We start from the raw sequence: 19,607 nt of genomic DNA, 5'->3' as shown, positions 1-19,607 counted from the left end.
AATAATGTGATGTGATGAAGACCTGGCTTCGGGTATTTTCAGCTGCAGTGACTCCAGCTGTAGTGTCTCTACAAACACATTTCCACACACTTGTTAGTAACAATCAATTAGTCCCCTGAGAATCTCCCTTTGAAAGGAGCTTAGAGACAAAGCTCGTCCTGGAAGATGATGCTCCTCAGAATGGAGCAAGAACTCTGGGAGGGAGGGCCTTGCAGACCATGGCTCCTCGTCCACCACCCACTGGGAAAGCGTCCTTCCATCCTTTCACCATGACGACGGCCTTGCTTGGAGACCCACTGGATAAGTATTTGCCTCTTCTCTGAGGTAAATACTGATCTCATTTGTATCAACAAAGCTCTTAAACAGGTAGATGTTGGTGACAATCAGAAAGTGAATTATATCCATGAAGAGCGATAATGAAAATGAAAAAACTTTGCCAGTGACTAAATTGAAGTGACTGCGTTCTATCTAATTCTTCCGAGAAGGTTTGGAGTTGCTGCTCTCCTTGGAATACTTCCGTGGTTTCTGGGTCTTTCTTGTGTAGGTTAGCCTTCCTGGAGGCCACCTGCAGTCTGTGTTCCTGGAAGCCTGCTCCCTTCTTCCATCATTCTCCTGCTGTCTAGTATGACCATGGATTATTTGCACAACATCATAGTTGAACTTCTAGTTGAGGTTCTCCTCTTTACTTCTCCATGCCTTTCATGGACCCACCACTATTTCTGCCACCTTGGCAATGATGAAATTCCTCTGCCTTTTCTCATCTTTTTGCCCATTTTAGCCCTCCTGCCCTCGGAATTTGGCTCGAGTGTATCAGAGATAACTCTAACAAAACCCCACAGGGTCCCACTTGGTGAGGGGAGAGAGAACCACAGCCTCTTTGGGGAGAGGAGAGGATGGGCAGAAAGAGGTGTCAGAATCAGGCATGAATACAAGAGGGAGGAATGGGATTTCGAGGGACAAGAGAGATGGAAGTTAATCCCCCTGACTAATAAGGGGGACAATAATGGTGCTAGAGTTTGTCAGGTTCTTGAGTTCAAATACCAGCTTCCCCATTTTCATGTGAAGATCTTAGACATTTACTTGTGGTTGTTGATACTGTTCCTGCTTCTCCTTGCTGGCTCCAGACAATGATCTAACCTCTGCCCCTTCTCCCCCACCCCTTCTCCTCTCTAGGGCCAGCCCCTCCAAGTCCTCTTCCTCCCACCTGAGAACATTGATACTACAGTTTTTCTTTTATAGTTCACCTGTTTTACCTAATTTGACCCTCGTCATTAAAACAATTATCCTTATTCAACATTTTCCATTCCAGCAAACCCTCTCTTCAGTCAGCAGCCCTCTGCGGTTATGACTGAGCTCTCTCCCCTCCATCACAGACGGAATTTTGAACAAGTTATCTGTACAGTTTCCATCTTTCCCCCAACCTCTCATCTTCTGACCCACTTTAAAGTATCTTCTTCTCTAAATAGGAAGGTCCGTTTTCACAAATGACCTCCGTGTTTGCAAATCCAGTGGAAACATTTCAACCTCCTATTACTTGACTTACTAGCATCATTTGACATTGCTGATCACTCCTTCCTGCTTCAAACATTCTCTTCTCTTAACAAGTATAGCAGCCAAAACCCTCCATTTTTTCCCCTTTCATTTTGGTCTCTCCTTAGACTTCTGTGCAGGCTCATTTTTCTTTAAATGACCCATAATTGGCATTCTTAAAAGCTTCATCTTTGACTCTCTTATCACTCGGTACTTTCTTCTTAGGCAGTTTCATCCATGATCATGGCTCTGCTTGCCATCGAGATGGTACTGACACATTTATACGCATTGTGGAGACACCTCTTCTGAATCCTCTATGTCTAGTGCGAACCTCACGCCCACACTCGAATGGCTCCAGGGGAGTTCGAAAGCAGCACATTCACACGTGGCTCAGTCTTCCCCACGCAGTCCTCTTCCACCGCTCTCTATCAGAATCACGGTACCACCAGCAATCGAGAAATTTCCTCTCCTGCAGCTACATTAAATTCAACTCCCTGTCCCATCAATTTTACCTTAAATAATTCTCAGGTATGTTCTCTCTATTTATCCATGTGATGCCCTGGTGTTAACATCATTATATTTAATCTGGATAAATGCCTACTCACTGTTCTCCCCACAAGTCCTCTGGTCCTTCCTCTGAGTCTACAGCCAGCATGATCTTTTCCAAATGCAAAAATAATTATCATTTTTAACACAAAAATCCTCTCATAGATTCCCAATGTCCCCGCCATGACTTGGAAGGCCTCACACATTCTTCTTCCCCGAGGTCCCCCCATGCCATCTGGAGTCTCTCACTCTTTTTCTCATGATGAGTTTTTGCCACACTGTCTCCCTCTGCCCCAGGGCCTTTGCACATGCTGTTCCATATGACGGCACAGTCCTGCTCACCCTGTACCCTGGTTGTCTAACCTTCATTCTTTGGCTCCCAGCTCCCGTGTCATTTTCCCAGAGATGTTTTCTTTAACTCTCCAGTCCAGGCCAGATTCCCTTGTCGGGTCCTTTCACAGACAGTCTTCTCACAGAGTGCATTTCCTAGTGGGTGCTTTTACATTCATTATTGTGTTTATTGGGTTCATAGCTGAGTTTTCCATTAGGTTGTAAGCTCTATAATATTAGGGATCAAGTCTATTATTCTTCTTTGCAAATAATACTCTCAGTGCTTGTAAAAGAGTCTGGTAGTTTATGGGCTTAATAAATGCTTTTTAGATGAATGGAAATTCCATTGAGCCCCACTTGCCTCTTTTTAGAAAATAAAAATCATAATAGAAGCTTCATAGGAATACTAAGTAGATTAAAGTAGATCTGTGCTTATAAAGAACCTAGCATAGTATGTGGTAATTCATTACTGCTCAGTATAGCGTTAGTTCCTTTCTTCCCCTTTCCCTTGTTTTCTTCTTTCCATTTTGTAACTAGCAACTGTGTACCTGCCTTCATGAACTGGAAGTCCATGGGTGTTCTGTGGCCTAGATCCTGGTCTTGGCAGATGAAAACAAGGAGTGGTGGTCTGGGGTAGGGTGAAGGGCTCGCTCCTGACTTTGGGAGTGTTCGGGGGTTCCTTTTGGCTGTATTTTTTCAGACCTTTTCCATTTTTCACTGTGCCCAAAGCAGGTGCTTCTGCTAGGGGAAGCCATGTACTCGGAGCTGAGCCAGAGACCTTTCTTCTTGGAAGGGTAAGGAAAGAGGCCAGTCTGGGGTTGCAGAGAAGAGTTGAGGTTTGCAGCAATCATCAGAGGACTTCCTGGTAAGAAGTACCCTTGTTGGCTTTGACCTTCAACCTCAGCTTTGAGAGTGGCTGGCGAAACCCTGTCTCTCTGATGTTTCTCCAACCCCACTTTTATTCCAGTGTTTGGGTCACTGTCCCATTTGATTTACTTATGTGCCTGTCTTGTTTGATTGTCTTTCACACAGGCCATTTACCAAGACTGTCAGAGTAGCTTTCAACACCATGCTCACTCAGAATGTTTTCAAATGTAGAGGAGCATCTGTGCGTCACCAGAGAACTGCTAGCCTTTCTCTGGACTCTGGAGCACCTCTTTCCCATGACCTGATTCTAGTCTTCCATTGTCAGCCTTTTGTCTATCAATGTGCACATGAATTCTGCCCAGTAGAGGGACCGTCCTCTTTCCCTGTGGCAAAAATTCTTGAAAGAGAGTTTTTTTCAGATATAAATATAGGTTGACCTTTATATTCTACTGGCTTCTGACTTCCATTGTGTTGAGACATCTGCCTTTGGTTTCCTGGTTGTTTCTTTCTAGGTAAATTGCCCTTTTTCCTGGCTCTCTTTTGATTTTATATCTTTTCTGTTCTTCCGTTTCACTACAATGTGTGTGGTTGGAATGTCATTGATTTTGTCCAACTTGGTATTTGTCGAGACACTTGAATTTGAGGATCCGTGTCTTACATCGCTTTGGAAAATTATGAACCACTCTCTTTGAATTTTACGTCTTCTCTGTTCTGTGTTACCTTCTTCAACTTCAGTCAGACATTGGTTAAGCAAATGTTTCTCACGAGACACACTGTGGTAGATTTGGCTGGGAAAAGTCTTTGTTGTGTAGGACTATTCCTTGCATTATGGGACATTTGACATTCCTGGTTTCCAGACAGTAAACGCTGTTGTAACGCAAGTGTCTTTAGATACTTCCAAACGCCCCCTAAGGTAGCAGGTAGCACCTCTGCTTGGGAAACACTGGGGTAAACCTTCTCTCCTTCAGCTGTGTCTTCTCACCTTTCATATTTTTAATCTATGCCTCTCTGTGCTGAATTCTAATTTATGAGGCTGTGTTTTCTATCACTGGTTTTCTCTTCAGCTGTGTCTAATAATCTGTTTCAACCTTCTGGAGTTTTAAAATTCTATTTCATTTTTCACTACTAGATGTTTTAGAAATTTGGCTGTTCTGCAAATTTATTCGTTAATGGTTGATAGCCTTGTGTTTCCTTGCCATAATTGTATTAAATATTTTTATTTCTTGAAACATATTCATCCTTTTATATTTATATATTTTGTGTGATCCAAGATGTCACTGATCATAAGAAACATCCCTCATTTGTGTATCACTAAGAAAAATAAAAAGCTCTCTCTGTGACTGATAAGTGTTCTCACAATATCCCTCTATGGAGAAATATCTTTTCTTCTTTATTCAATATACTGAGGACATAAACCCATCTTTAGAAACCGATCAAACATCTAGCCACTTTTCTTGCCATTTCCCTATATTCTGAATTAAGGCTTAACTTTTAGGACTGTAATGGGAGATATCAGAGAGATGGTGATTCTGATAGAATCCAAAATTTAAGTAAAAGCCTAGTTTGTTAATATACCAATTCAATTACAAAGTTATTTTAAAATATCTTTCCTTCTCTTTTGTCTATTTATGACACCATCTTTTTCTTTGAATTTTTGAGTCAATGCCTCAGATATGGATGACATAATGAATACTGTTTGCATATTCTTTATTGTCCAGAGAATGTGTACTTTCAGTCACGTGTTTAGAGGTGGTGATGGGCTGCCCTGAGTAACACACATTCCTGCCCCCTAGTCGATCGGCCACCCATGCTGTGCATTCATAAGACAGTAGGGAGATTTAAGGAGAATCTGTGGCCATGACAATGGAATAAAGTTAAATGGCTCCCAAAGGGCGAAAACCTGTTCTCTGGCTCCTGTCAATACCCAGCGGCTCTTCCTTGATGGCTTCGCACCCACTTGGCTCTCTCTGCTGCTGCTGATGGCCTGGAAGAGCGCTGTGCCTGTCACTTGATCCTGGTGCTGGCTGTCAGCCCTGAGGTCCTTCATCCTTGGATCATTTTATCCCTCTTCCCTGAACGCTGGCCACCTCGTCTGGCAGTGCCGTCTGTTGTCCGCCATCCTCTCTGCACCTTCCTGGGGTCAGGAGACATTTGGGGTCTCTTCCACTTTGTGTGGGATTGGGGGGCACTCAGGGACACGCTGCTAAGTTGAACCCCAGGAGAGGAGAGGAGAGGATCCGTGTCAACTCACACCTCTATTTGTCTTTCCTTTCTTCTCCCCAGAGCCAGCTGAGTCAGAGGCATTCACATTTCTCATTTTTGTTCGTCCCGCCTTCTGAGTTTTTAAATCTTTGAGGTCTTCATGTGGGAATGGGTTCTCTGACATTTTAGCACAATTTCTCTTAAAAGTTAATTATCTCATTAAGCTCAATGTTTCTGGTAAGTATGCAGATGAGAAAGCCTTGAGATTGTTTTCTGGATACTGGAACAAATAATAACAAGGAAGAAGCCATTTGTCATGTGTCTTGGATCACTCTATCATCCTCCTCCTTCTTAAGACCTGGATGAGGAATCAGGACAAAGTCAGGGAGGCCAAAGCCGGTGAGGCTCCTGTAGGGCCTTGGAGATCATAGCCTCTGAAGTGATGGCCCTTTTACTTGAAGTGAAAAGCAAGTCGTTGGAGGAGCCAGAAGTGGCGTGACCAGATTCATGTTCTAACAGTGTCTCCCACCCCAACACTGTGCTACACATAGACTCCAGGGGAGCAAGGCCAGACACCCTAGCAATAAAGGGAATGTCCACCATGGTTGTGGGAGAAGTTGTGAAATTCTGCCCAGTCACATAGCACGTAATAATGTGTCAGTAAACAACAGACCACAGTTATGACAGTAATGACAGGCAGGGCGCAAGTCCAAGCAAGCAGACGTACAACCTTTTCTGTTTCTCCTGAGACGAGCATGCTTTAGCTGTTTCTAGCCCCTTGTTTCTGGCATTTCTTTGTGAACTTTGATGCTGATGGTGTTTCAGAGTCAACCTACGTACAGAATATTTAAGATATTTCTCCATAAGGTGTTCTTATGTGATCACACAAAACCTTACAGCTTGCAAAGCAAAACTGTGTTTTAATACAAGAAAACATTTTTCTTTAAAAAAATACTTTATCTTTTTTTCTGTGTTTGTTCCTTTTTATTATAAATGCATATTGACTTATTTGTACATATTGCCAAAAAATGTAAAACACAACAGAGTGGTTGCATATAAAAAATAAAAAAAATCTCCAGCTCCTTATTCTTTAGTGTTATTTCCTGAGGTTAAAACATTTCTTAAAAATTAGTATTTTAATTGGGGGATGGGTCATTCAGATGGTGCAAATATGTAAAACCCGTAAAAAGGTGACATGACCCCATAGGTCCCATTACCCCACAACAGGTAATCATTAGCATTGGTTTTGTTTGTCCTCCCAGAAATGCTGTGTGTGTATCTAAGCCAATACAGTATTTATCACCTTACTTTTACACAAATGACGAGTCATTACACCTATTACTATTTTGACGGTTGACTTTCCCCACTTAATAATATAATTTAGAGCCCTTTATCTATCGCTATGTAAAGCTCTTCCTCATTTCTTATGTAGCTAATATTATTTTGGGTAAATATATCGGTATGCCATAATACATTTTTCCTGCTCCCATTTAATAAAATCTAAATAGTTTTCAATGTTTATTCTTAGATACAATAATTCAGTGAAAAACCTTTTCTACAAGTCAGTTACCAGGTATGCAAGGTTATTGGTAGTGTATGTTTCTGTCAGAGGAATCTATGCGTGGAAATATAAAGATAAACATATTTACAATTTTGAGAATACCAAATTTTCCTTTGTAGCAATGAAACTAATTTACACTCCCCTCAACAAGCTGTGAGATTACCTGTTGATTCGTTCCCAGAGAGCAAATGTATTGTCACCCTTTTGGCTTAGTTTCTAGAATGACAGTTGAACATGATATCTCACTGTTGTTTTAATACACACATTTCTCTCATGAGCTAATTTTAGCATCTTTTACCTGAGACATTTGCATTTCCCTTTCTCTGAATTCTCTGTTCATACCTTTTGCCTACCTTTCTATCAATTTGTTGATCTTTTTCTTATTGATCTGTGTTTGCTCATTTTAAATTCAGGGAAGTAGCTTTGATAAGTTATAATAATTTCCCCAGATTACCTTTTTTGTTGTTGCTGCTTTTCTTAGAGTGTTTCTATCTTCCATGCATAAGTTTAGTTTTTTGACTTCTAGGATTTACTTTAGAAAGATTTGGTTATAAATTCTTACATGTTTTCCTTCTGTCCTTTGTAGTTTCATATTTTATATCTGCATATTGACACATATACAACTGCATATTGATAGAGTTATTCTAACACTCTTGGGTCCTACTTCGTTTTTCCTTTAAAACCAAAATTAAAGTGTTCTCATCTTATTAATTATTCCATTTTTTCCCTCTTGCATGAAATTCTATCTTTATTAGAGTCTAAAATCCCAAATGAATTAAGGACTAATTCAGAATTTTAAAAAAATTTATTTTAATTGTTGTTCGAGTACAGTTTTCAGTCTTTTACTCCCATCCCAGCCCTCCCCACCTCCCTCCCATTTCCATCCCCACCTCCAGTTTTTGTCCATGTGTCCTTTATACTTGTTCCTGCAAACCCTTCCCTTTCCCCCCCAAATTCCCTCCCCTCTCCCTTCTGGTCACTGTCAATTGGATTGCCTCTTCATGCTTCTGAGTATGTTACTGTGACTAAGAGTTGAGAGCAGGATTTTATTCTCTGCAAATAATTTACCTTATTTTTCTATTAAAAAACATTTTCTTGGTTCTTCCTTAATTTTTCCAAATAAAATTTACAATCACCCTTACTATTTCTGGGAAAAAAAGACATGTACTTTTTCTCTGGAATTAGATTTAATGTCTAAATTATTTAGGAAGCCTCAGGGCTTCATATATATATTTTCCTAACCAAGAACAAGGCATTTCTCCATATGACTAGGTGTTATTTCATAATCTTCATAAGCACTTTCAGGTGTATTCATATATGTCTTTCACATTTATTAAATCATTAAATAGATTAAATTTATTTTAGTCCTGCCATACATGGGGTCTTTCACTAAATGATTGTTATATCACGAAAGCTGTTGTTTTCTGTATACTTACTCTCTGTACTATTATCTCAGTTTTTAATTAAGTCTCTTGGGTATATACTTGTAGCCTTTGGAAAAGTAATAGTTTTCCTCTTTTCTAATTTTTAATGTCATTTTTTTGCTTGTCTAATTGTATTGGCTAATATCTCTAGTACAATAAGTTAAGTGAGAAGGATAACAGTGGTCATCCCTTTCTTGCTTTTGACATAAGTAGGATCATCATTAGTTTTCTCCACTAAGTGTGTGTTGACTTTGGAGTGGGGTTTTTAGTTCTGTGATTAGATCTGAGGATTTGTAGAAAAGTACATTTGAAACACAAACCTTGAGTCAGCATTCTTTATTCCCAGGGCCATACTGCTCAATGCATCCTCTGCTGAAGTTTCAAAGGGCAGACCAGCTCAGACAATTTTCAGCACAACTCATCAGAAAATTAGAAAGATTCTTTAATATTTCTGTACACTTTATTTTATTTAGTACAATCTCTGCCATTTAATAATTAGGTGCCCACCCCCAATCAGTGCATTCTTATTTATGAATACTTGTAGAAACCTATGGAATTCCTGCTCAAGTTTTCTGTTTTAGACAGACATTACACTGACGTAGCAGTACAACCCCTATCTGGGGTCCTGGCAGGAAGAAAGCACATTGTCTCTCCTTGGGCCGCTAGGAATTGAGATGAATGTCATTCTGGGGACACACTGGAGTGTCTGCAATTATTGTTGAGGAATTATTATGTAGAGTTTCAACAATAAAGCTCAGCAAAGTTCAAAGTGAAAAATTATCATAAAAAATCAAATTGTGATATTATCAAATAAAAGCTTGCTCATCATATGCTGAGTTATCAAGATCTGAGAGGAATCCTTAGAAATGGGACCAAGCTTTGTAGTTCTCTTAGAGAACTGTTATACAGAAATACACTTAATGGGAGAAAAAGGAAAATGACTCATGTGACAAAAACTGTTCCACGTGCTGCCTGTTTTGGGAGGATAAAACACCCATCTACGCCAGGAAGCAGGGTCAGTCCGGTTAGCACTTCGGCTCACAGATGGGGAACGTCAACTCCAGGATGGTGGTTTGTTTCCATGTCATTGGCATGTCCTTTCAAGTGCTCAGAACAGAATTTTTCAGTCCCTGCCATCCACTGGGGTCCCAACGTGGGCCATGTAATTGACATTAGTGGGTCCTTTGGACTGCATCCAGTTCAGCTGGGCATAAAGATATCCAGTCTGAAGCTGGGATTTTGCTGTGGTTTTGAAAAGGTTCATTGGAATCCAGACTTGTGATGAGTGTCAATTTATGGCACTCAGTGACATTGTGACCAGCACAGGTCTTGCTCAGAGGCTGTAGTCATTAAGAGTAGACATTCGTGGGTCCCTCTGGGTGTGGCTCTTGTTCATTCTGACTTAGGGGAGAGCTCTGCACTTCCTTTTGACATTTGGCTGAGTAGATAATGTACAAGCTTCTAATAAGGAAAATTCCAGCAATGACAGCAAAATAACTCCCGTAAACCAAAAACTGTAGAAAAACAAATAGAATTAGATACACATAATAAAGAGCTGCCCATCTTTGTCATTGGTTATTCATAGTGAGGTCGTTGATTTGCTTGGATGAGGGAGTAACTGAGACCCAGGACCTTAATGGGATATTTAGGTTTGCACAACACTTTCTTCTGCCAACTCAGAAGAACCAGGTATGAAGGTGTTAGCAATACAGTAACTAAGAGTGTGGGCTCTGGAGCCGGGTGGCTTGGATCATGTTTTAGCTAACCTTGACAATAGTGGAAAAGTACTAACTCCCACTGATCTATGCATCTGTTTGTAGGACGGTACAGTGCTATATGCAATGTCTCCAGTAATGAATTTTAGACACTGAGGATACTTTTTATCTATCTTATATCCCCTTTATTAAGATTCTTATATAAAATGTGAGACTGAGCTAACTCTAAGTCCCTCAGGAGCGCCGGGAACAGGGAACAGAGGTCTGCAGTCAGGTGAGTCTCCCAGTTAAATTCCAGTAAATCTGGAAACTAGATGGTGGGCGAAAGGGGAGGCTTCTGGGGACACAATAACATGTTACCTGATGATGTTTTAGGAGCCAAAGATAAATGCTGACTTACTGTGATTATTGCTTGAAACTGCTTGGTGTGTTAAACTGATAATTAAGGAATTTCTTATTTTAAAATTTGCTTAGCCAAGGAATTTGAGAAGTTTAAACATTGGCAGTGGTAAGGGTATAGGACCCTTTGAGAGGATCTAGTGACTATCCATTCCCACCAAGTATGAACGGCACTTTTTCCAGCTTACCTGAATGCTGACTGGCAGATTGAGCCCCCTCGGGTCCACTACAATCACAGTGAGAAGGGTCTGAATCACCAGGGCAATGAAGGTGTTGATTCCAAACACCAGGGCGTATCGTTCCACACTCAGATTGACGGCAATCTGAAATCTGTCATTAAACATTAAATACGTTTTCAACAGGAATATACATGGGATTCTTAGCTTTCAAAGACAAAAAATAAAATAAAATAAAATAAAATAAAATAAAATAAAATAAAATAAAATAAAAGCAGTCTGACAGATGGGAAGGAGATTGAGGAGATAAGTGAAAAGGAGAGGGAATTAAAATGTACACATTGCCAGTTACAGAAAGTCACAGGATGTACAGAATAGAGGATTTAGTCAATTATATTGCAATAACTACATATGGTGTCAGATGTGTACTTGACTTAGGGGTGATTACTTTGTAAGTTATATGAATGTCTAGTCACTGTGTTGTATTCCTGAAACTAATATAATATTGTATGTAAACTACAATTGAAAAAAAAGACAAAAGAGTATCTTTATTTTTTGGTATTTAAAACGTATTTACTTATTATTTAATTTTATTTATTTTAAAGATTTTATTTATTTTATCTTTAGAGGGGAAGTGAAGCAGAGAGAGGGAGAAAAATATCAATGTACGGTTGCCTCTCATGCATCCCCTGCTAGGAACTGGCCTGCAACCCAGGCATGTGCCCTGCCTGGGAATTAAACCGCGATCCTTTGGTTTGCAGGCCCGTGCTCAATCCACTGAGCTACACCTGCCAGGGCTTAATTTTATTTTTCAAACAACGTTTGCATCCAGGAACACTCTGCACCAGTCTCAGGTGCACAGCAAAGTGGCAGGAAAACCATGCACTCCACAGAGTGGTCCCTGCTCCTCCAAGTCCCCACCGGTCCCTGACCCAGTTTTGACATTGGCTGCGTTCCCCGTGCTGCCATCCACATCTCTGTGTCTGTTCTGCCACCACCAGTTTGTCCTGCTTCATCCCTCCACCCTTTCCCTGCAGCCCTCAACCCCTTCCTCTCCGACAGCTGTCAGTCCGTTCTCTGTGTCTATGAGTCTGTTTCTACTTGGTTTATTTTGTTCATTAGAGTCCACGTGTAAGTGAGATCATGTGGTATTTGTCTTTGTCTGACTGGCTTCTTTCTTATTAACAGCAATTCTCAGCTAAATCTCCTCCAGTATAGACAGACAGAGCAAGGAAAGGGATTTTTAAAAATAGATAAAGGCTTCATTAAATTAGTTATAGGAAATATACCAAATTCTTCCTACCCAAGTAATACTTCCAGAAATTAAGCCTAAATGTTCTAAGTTCTCATAACTCAGAATATTAGATGCAATATGATCTTAGTGTTTTATAGTGAATTTTTATAAAAATGCATGCAACACCTAATCTGAGAAATTTTTTAGAGTTATTCATTTTATGGTCAATTGTTTGTTTTGAGAGCTTCAAAATTTGGCGTGAATTATTCTTTGAAAGATCCAAACCATGACTGGTTGTAGAGTTGAGTCTGTAATTAATTTTTAATAAAATAATCAATTTTGAAATCTTATAACACTTCTGAAAGACTGAAAAATGTATTATTTAGAGTTCTCCCTTGGAATTCAGATAAAGGCTTTGTCTTCTGAACATTCTTACAATGAAAAGAAATAATACGATCCTGCCGTAACCAAATGCTCACATTAAAATAAAAGAAACTAAAGACACATGAGTTGGACTCATCAAATGACGCATTTCAGTGAAAAAAAAAAAGTTGTTAACAAGTTTCATCTTTGCCACTTCACAATCTCTTCCCCGGGCGCACATAATTCTGTGTTTCGTCAACTGCTTATCAAACATTTTTTAAAAATTAAAAAACAAAACCTGATACAGTTTTCGTCTCTACTTTCTTTATGTGATTTTAAATTCAAATGTTTCTTCTCTTTTTTGGTTAGTACTAAAGTACATCTCCTATAGAGTCAGCTTTCTTTGTACTTAGATGCAGAACCAAATGTTTCTAATTGTTCTTTAAAAAAAATGATCTGTGGAATTTAGTTTCTAATAATCTTTGCTACTGCACTTTTTGATATCTGACTTTTTATAACTTGCTAAGAATATTTTGTTTCAGAAATATGCTTGAAATTACTCAAGCAACCAAGTGAAATCAGGGCTGAAACTTAAACTGAATCATTCACAGTCCGATTCCATCACATGTTGCAATGGCAATTCGCTTGAAATAAAAAAATCACAACCTGACAATATATCATTGCTCTTGGTGTATGAACTGACAGAAATTTTTTATGTTTTTCTTTTGAGAATTTTTATAAGAGTTTACTTGAGCCAAATCGATGACATATGCCTGGGAGCAAGATCTCCAATTCTCCAAAGAGTCACTTTTGTCTTTTTGTACCTTCTTTCATTTGAAAGTAAGGGGGAAACTAAGGATGCGGGAGGAAGCGAGGCCAGGACTGGACTGTGGGGCAGTTTACAAGATCACGTGCTTCCTCAAAGGGAGGCGGTTACCGTACTTTCAAAGGTGTGTTCACCTAGAAGCCCCAGAAACAATGGACAGACCTTCTACTAAAAAGCAGGTGCCCAGGGTATTACTACCCACCAAGACCTGCCCAGAAGTTAGAAACTTCTTTCCTTGATGACTACTCTTAGTAATATTCAGACAGCACATAGTTAAATAAAAAGATGGCTTCATTGTGTCTAATGTAATAGGAAGTAGTCAACGTTTAAAATGGCAATGAATGAAAATCCCTGCGGAGTTCTCGGAAGTGCTGTAAGTCTGTAGAAGAGAGTGGGGGGTCAGTGTTAGGAGTGGACAGAAATGGCCAGTAACGCTCACACTGCTATGGTGATAAGAAGCATGTAGCTGGACTTGAATGTCAAGTAGCCGGCATAGCAGGCCCAGATGTTGGTCGTGTAGTGCATGAGAAACAAGGAGCCGGCATTGACCACGGAGAAGACCGCCAGGGCCAGCTCTCCCAGAAGGTCCCAGTTGACTTTCACGTAACCCACCGCAAAGGCAGCCACGGCCCCTGACAAAGAGACAACACGGAAGATCAACCACGCTGGCCTTGCACGGGGGAAGGATCAGCGTGCTCTTTCAAAACCTCAGGTCTCAGGTAATTCTACAAGATGAATACATGTATATTGATTTCACAATTTGTGAAATAGTGTGATCCATTTAAATGAGGATTTATCCTTTTCTCAACCATGTTTGCCTTTGGCTTCTCTCTTACTTCCTATTCTTTGATTCATTCAGTTGTCACACTTTTTATTAGGGTCGTCTCCATGCCACGCGCTGCACCAGCCAGAGGGCCGGGAAGGTTCCTGACCACGGCAGAGTGGGGAGAAATGAGACGTGACCCCATTCGTTCAGCACAACATGGGAAGAGTGGGGAGGATGGAACAATTGCCCTGGAGGCACTCCCAGCCTACCTATATTTGCCTTTATCGTTTTTTTAGTAAGTTTTTAAAAAAGATTTTATTTACTTATTTTTAGAGAGAGGAGGGGAAGGAGAAAGAGAAGGAAAACTATGTGGCTCGTGTGCCCCCCACTGGAAACCTGGCCTGTAACCCAGGCATGTGCCCTGACTAGGAATTGAACTGGTGACCCTTTGGTTCACAGGCCGGCACTCAATCCACTGAGCCACACCACCCAGGGCTGCAGTTAAGTCTGTTTTTCAATGATGAGTAACAGATGTGTTTCGCTGGGTAGTAACTCTTTGTCTTTATTATTATTTACATACTTATATTTTATTATGCTTACATGTTATTTATAGTAATCTTATTTATATAATGATTGTATTATAATTATTAATAATTTTAATCTTTATTCATCTTAATTTTAATTCTAGTGTCTTAACTAACTTGAGGTTTTGAGTGAACAGCTCTATACTGATTTATAGAGTTTAAGAAGTCAAATAATGGACCATAGTTAGGTATTTATGTTTTAAATTACTGACATGTGATCAACTAACTTTTTCACATTTGATCTAAGAAAGAACAATGCCTGCAAAGGAAATGGAGAACCGTCCTTCCCCTTAGACTTTGGATGTGGGAGAGATGGTTTCAATGTAGAGCTGGTTTCTGGGACTTCAACTAACACCGCCCAAAGGGGAGGCAAAAATAAACAGACACTGTGTGAGTTTTCTCAGACTTTTTGTAAACGAGGGCGTGGAAATCTCCTACTTCCTAGAAAATATCTTCAAAGTCTTATTTGACGTTTAAGTCTCCACTTGCCGGATCACAAATATTTATTGTAGAGCAAAGTTCAAAGGCAGACTTCCCATTGATCTTAGAAGCCTGACTCTCACTTCTCTTCCACTCCTTACTGAAATCTCACAAGAAAGCGACTTTTGAACATTTTTGGTGTACAGGCTGGAATTCCTAAAGGTGGGTGTTATTTAAACCAAACTCTTTATTAAGCCAAAGTCTTCCAGGGGTAATTTAGAAGCCTTAATAGTGCAGCTCATTTTCTAAAATAAGAAAAACTCCTACTTATATTCAAGACGTGTACTGGCCTTTTGGCATTAAAAACAATTCTAGAAGAACAGAGGGCATTGTTAGGACTTTTCCTGATGCTGCGATGAAATCTTAGGAATGTGGGCACAATTCAATCGTTTGGCGCTCAATCCTGAGCTCCTGAGCTACCTGTTGCAACTGTAACACATAAAATAGAAGTGTCATGTTCCCCATTTGTTCTCCCAGCACCTTCCATTTCTAAAGACTAATGTGCCCTCCGAACAGAGCTAATTCACTACTGGGGGAAGTTTAGCAACTGGAAAATGAACTTAATGGGGGTATCCCATCAAACGAAGATTAATCAACACACACTTACCTCCAAAGGTTGCAATAGCTTCTACCGCCCCATTATAGACGGAAGAATTTTGGGATGGTGCCTTATAGTCCCACAGGATTTGAACGTAGTTCAAAACCTGGTTAAAACCTGCTGTGGAAAAAGCCCACCACAGGGACCAGTAAAAGAGATGTTTGGAGGAATAGCACTCCTTCAGATCTTGGAACCACTGCACAAAAACTCTCAGAGCCACATTTTCTGGCTTTGGGCCACCCAAAGGCCCATCGTCCCAGTTCGCTGAAGCAGCGGCCGTTCCCGGAGCGGGTTTCTCCTCATTGCAGCAGGGTGCTTCCCCCCCACGTGCCTCATCTGATGCTACATTTGTGCATGCTGGCTTCTGGATGTCTTTGCTGGCTTTTGCATGAAAAAACATGCTTTTCCTGGGCATTGGTAGAAAAAGTGAGGACAGGAAAGCCGCAGAGACAGAGGCTAAAGTTATGACGTTGAGGTAGAAGTACGATAATTTGGCCAGGGACACCAAGACTTGGGCCAGCACCGAGGCCGCTGTGTAGGCCACCAGCGTGATGGCCCTGCAGTAGCCGCTCACTCTCTGGTAGTGCTCTGGGCTGACCATGCTGTAGATGTAGGAGAAGTAGGCCACCTCGGTGGCGGTGACCATCCCGTAGAAGAACTCCACCGCCTGCATGGCTTGCACTCCTTGGCCAAACAAGAGCAGCAGCCAGGTGATGACGTAGCTGACGCCCTGGAGGACGATGACCGGCTTGTAGCGGACGAAATCGGTGAGGACGAACACGGGGAGCAGCAGCACCAGGTAAGAGTATGTCCACACGGGTAGGATCTCATTGGTTATCTGTGAAGGTGGGAAACGGTCGCGGGGCCAAGGAGCACCGGGAAGTGAGAAGAGCACCTTTCTCAGCTACCCGCACTCTAAGGTACACGTCACTTGTGCAATATCAAAGTTTGCATCCAGTCTGATAGGACATTCTTCAGATTATGGAAAAGGACTTTAGAAAAGGGATTGTCAAGAAAGCCACTAGGAAAACAGAGCTCCCCTTGCCCTGCAAAAATAATCATATACTTACGTGCATCCCAGTAGGAGAATATATGTACCACCTGAACTACATTATGTTCAGATAATGTACGCATTTGAGCAAATCAGTTAAAACTCACTCAATAGACAACTTCTGATTTTTCCAGGCTCTTAGACAAATACCATGCCCTTCCTGGTCAAGGATTAACATTAGATAAAGAGGCTACAATGCTAAAACAATCTGACGACCTTTATTTTCATTTGACTTATCACTGTGTCAGAAATGGCAGCCCTTCCCAAGTCTGGATAAACATAAACACGAAGATTAAAGAGTAAATAACTTTGCAGAATTATGGGTGGGAAGTAGTTATGCCTTTAATATCCTTCCTGGTCAAGTTTGTTGGGCTCCCTAACCCCCTTTCTCTCAATTCTACTGATTTGTCTCAGTTCTGGCCTCCGTTTAATATGGGTTATATCAGGGATTTAGTCAGAAATGCAGGGACCTCAAGGTTCATTCACCGAGAGAAAGGACTGAAGAAGCTGTTGACTTTTGGATCATGATGGGTGCAGGTCATACCAGCCTCTGCTCTATCTCTTCTGCTTCCCACGACACCCTCTGTGGGTTTAAATGCCAAGGATGATGGAAAGTTCAGTTATTAGGAAGACTAGTGTGACTGAGCTGAGCTTTGGAGGGTGGATACATTAACTGACCCACAGTGGTTGCAGGAGCAGAGCCCAGGGGGTTCACTGGCTGATTCTGAGCCCATGTCTGTCCTTTCTTTTGCCCTAATCATGACATGCTCCCATCTGGGGATCTTTTGAATGCCGTTGTCCCTAAGTGACTTCACACCACAGCATAAGTTTGCCTCTCTGTCCTTGCCACCTTGTCACTGAGGAAACCAGCATCAACTCATCTTCCCAGGGAAGCCACAGACTCTGCAGCGTTTTCATAGCTCCGGCTGGAGACTTTAAATGTAGCCCAGGCTAATTCTCCAGTTGGGTCACGGCATTTTCTGTTGCACTTGTTATATATCTATATATAAAAAAGAAGTGGATCTTTTAAGTAAGAGAATTTTGTTTTCTGGGGCAGATAATGCTGGTAGATAGTTTCTCAAAGATGAGTGTCGTGAAGAAAGGCAACAACTCTTTATCAGAGTCTGCTTATCCATCAGCAGCCTGGCCTAGGACTACATGCAGGGCCTGGCAGGGAATTTCTTTAAGTGTAGCAGACTCGATGGAGACCGGAGAGGCTCCCAGGCAGTACGGCCAATGCTAGAACTCTCAAAAAGTCAAAATATTTATCACACCTGTAATGTATCTTGGTTTCCCATTTTTGCAAATCTGGGGGGAAAGAGTAGCTTGAATGGTTCTATTCGAATAACAACTACCATGAGGATGAGATTCACTGAAGTCAGTGGGCTAATCTTATTTCACGCTGAACGAAGCCCAGTCTCTGCTCTTGCTCAAGTCCTGTAAAATTCAACCACATTAAGACATGTGTGGATATTAACTTACCTCCGCGCTGGTCAGGTTTTTATATGGTCCAGATAAATATGGAATAAGGAAGGGTTCTGAGGGTCTCAATGTGGAGAAAAACCCAAACAAGCAGAGGATGGTAGTGGGATAAATCCAGGAACGGCTTGGCAAAATTTGGGAACAGGCCATGGCTAACGAAGTAGAAACAAAGCCAACATTAAGTGACGTCTGCTCTTCTTGGCATCTCAGAAGTAGTAAAAAACCAATGATTTCTAAATGTTTTTATGGAAATTCCATCCACCTGCGGCTGAAATAGAAAGGTGTGGTGAATAACTACTCTTGACTATTCCATAGGTGAGCCAGTCAAACCCTCCACTGTCAATGAACTTCTCGTTCATGACGGCTGGGGTAGAGTCTCACTTTAGTGTCCTCTGTCACAAACGTGGGACCGAGGAGCAACTAATAGAGGGTAAACAACGGGCCAATGAACATTTGAAAGTAAGTGAGACGTCGGCTGGTGAGTTATTGGTGTCCTTGTGGGAGGCAAGGTACTTGTAGGAGCTCAAACCCAAAAGGACGCAGATGGAGTTGATTAGGCATTCTGTTATTTGCCCACTCTCGTTTGCACTGTGCCCCTGAAATCTTTAACGCACGGAGTGGCACGTATTTATTTACACATGTTATCTCTCCTTTAGACTGTCCCTTGCCTAGCATTACACTTGACACATAACAGACATCCAAGATATTTTTGTTGTCTTCAATCTCTTGCAAATTTATAATTACTCAGTTAAAAAATTAAACTGGACACTGATCAGACTTGCCGTCTTTTCCATTTTGCACCCCCCCCACCACCACTGCCATCCCCTTTTCCTTACTGATGCTAACTCTACGATGGGAGAGGGAGTCATCATTTCTTAGACTGTATTTCATTTTTATTTTTGACTGGGCCCATTTCTTCTGTTAGTCTACAGTTTCTCCCTCAATGGGGCAGGTAGCTAATCGGTAATTCATACTTTTACCCTAACCCAGAAATAAAATTGTTTGAAATTCCAACATCACACAAAAAAAATTCAGGGGAGGACCTCATCTGTTACTGCGTAGAAACCCCCATTTTATTGCGGTTATATCTGAAAACAGTTTGCTTTTTCGGGTGGACGATGTGCACAGGAAAATCCACTCTTATTCCTTCATATTTCAGATCACGCTACGCGAAGCTTACCCAGTTTTAGTGCCCTTGGGAACGTGCTCTGAGATGATTCATTAGAAAGAAGCTACGGAAGAGGGGATGGGGGGGGGACTAATGATAATAGAGAAAATCCAATAAAAATTTAAAAAAAGAAAGGGAAAGAAACTAATCTGTTATGAGTACAATGCTTTTCTGCATATTATCTCATTAAATCCTCATAATAACTATAAAAATATATTATTTTCCCAAATTCCCAGGTGAGTGTATGGGAAATCCAAGACATCCAGCCAATGGCTGCAAACCACATGGTCGAGATTTGAATTCAG

General features: G+C 41.0%; 1 protein-coding gene across 13 annotated transcripts in view; it reads right to left on the bottom strand.

Moving 5' to 3' along the window:
* Positions 1-8,807: 8,807 nt before the first annotated feature.
* SLC19A3 (solute carrier family 19 member 3) overlaps positions 8,808-19,607 on the bottom strand; it is a 21,462-nt gene continuing 10,662 nt past the window's right edge. For all 13 annotated transcript variants that reach the window (XM_037139249.2, XM_037139259.2, XM_037139247.2 and 10 more), the window contains 5 exons: positions 18,135-18,286; positions 15,611-16,439; positions 13,613-13,805; positions 10,763-10,904; positions 8,808-9,974 (listed from right to left, as the gene is read on the bottom strand). In XM_037139249.2, coding sequence (XP_036995144.2) covers positions 9,810-9,974; positions 10,763-10,904; positions 13,613-13,805; positions 15,611-16,439; positions 18,135-18,284 — 1,479 coding nt within the window. In that variant the 5' untranslated portion in view covers positions 18,285-18,286 and the 3' untranslated portion in view covers positions 8,808-9,809. The remainder of the gene's footprint in view (positions 9,975-10,762; positions 10,905-13,612; positions 13,806-15,610; positions 16,440-18,134; positions 18,287-19,607) is intronic.

The sequence above is a fragment of the Artibeus jamaicensis genome, unplaced genomic scaffold, assembly GCF_021234435.1.
Source record: "Artibeus jamaicensis isolate MK-2021 breed Jamaican fruit bat unplaced genomic scaffold, CSHL_Jam_final contig_1015, whole genome shotgun sequence".
NCBI lineage: Eukaryota > Metazoa > Chordata > Mammalia > Chiroptera > Phyllostomidae > Artibeus > Artibeus jamaicensis.
This window is presented reverse-complemented; position numbering and strand designations above follow the sequence as displayed.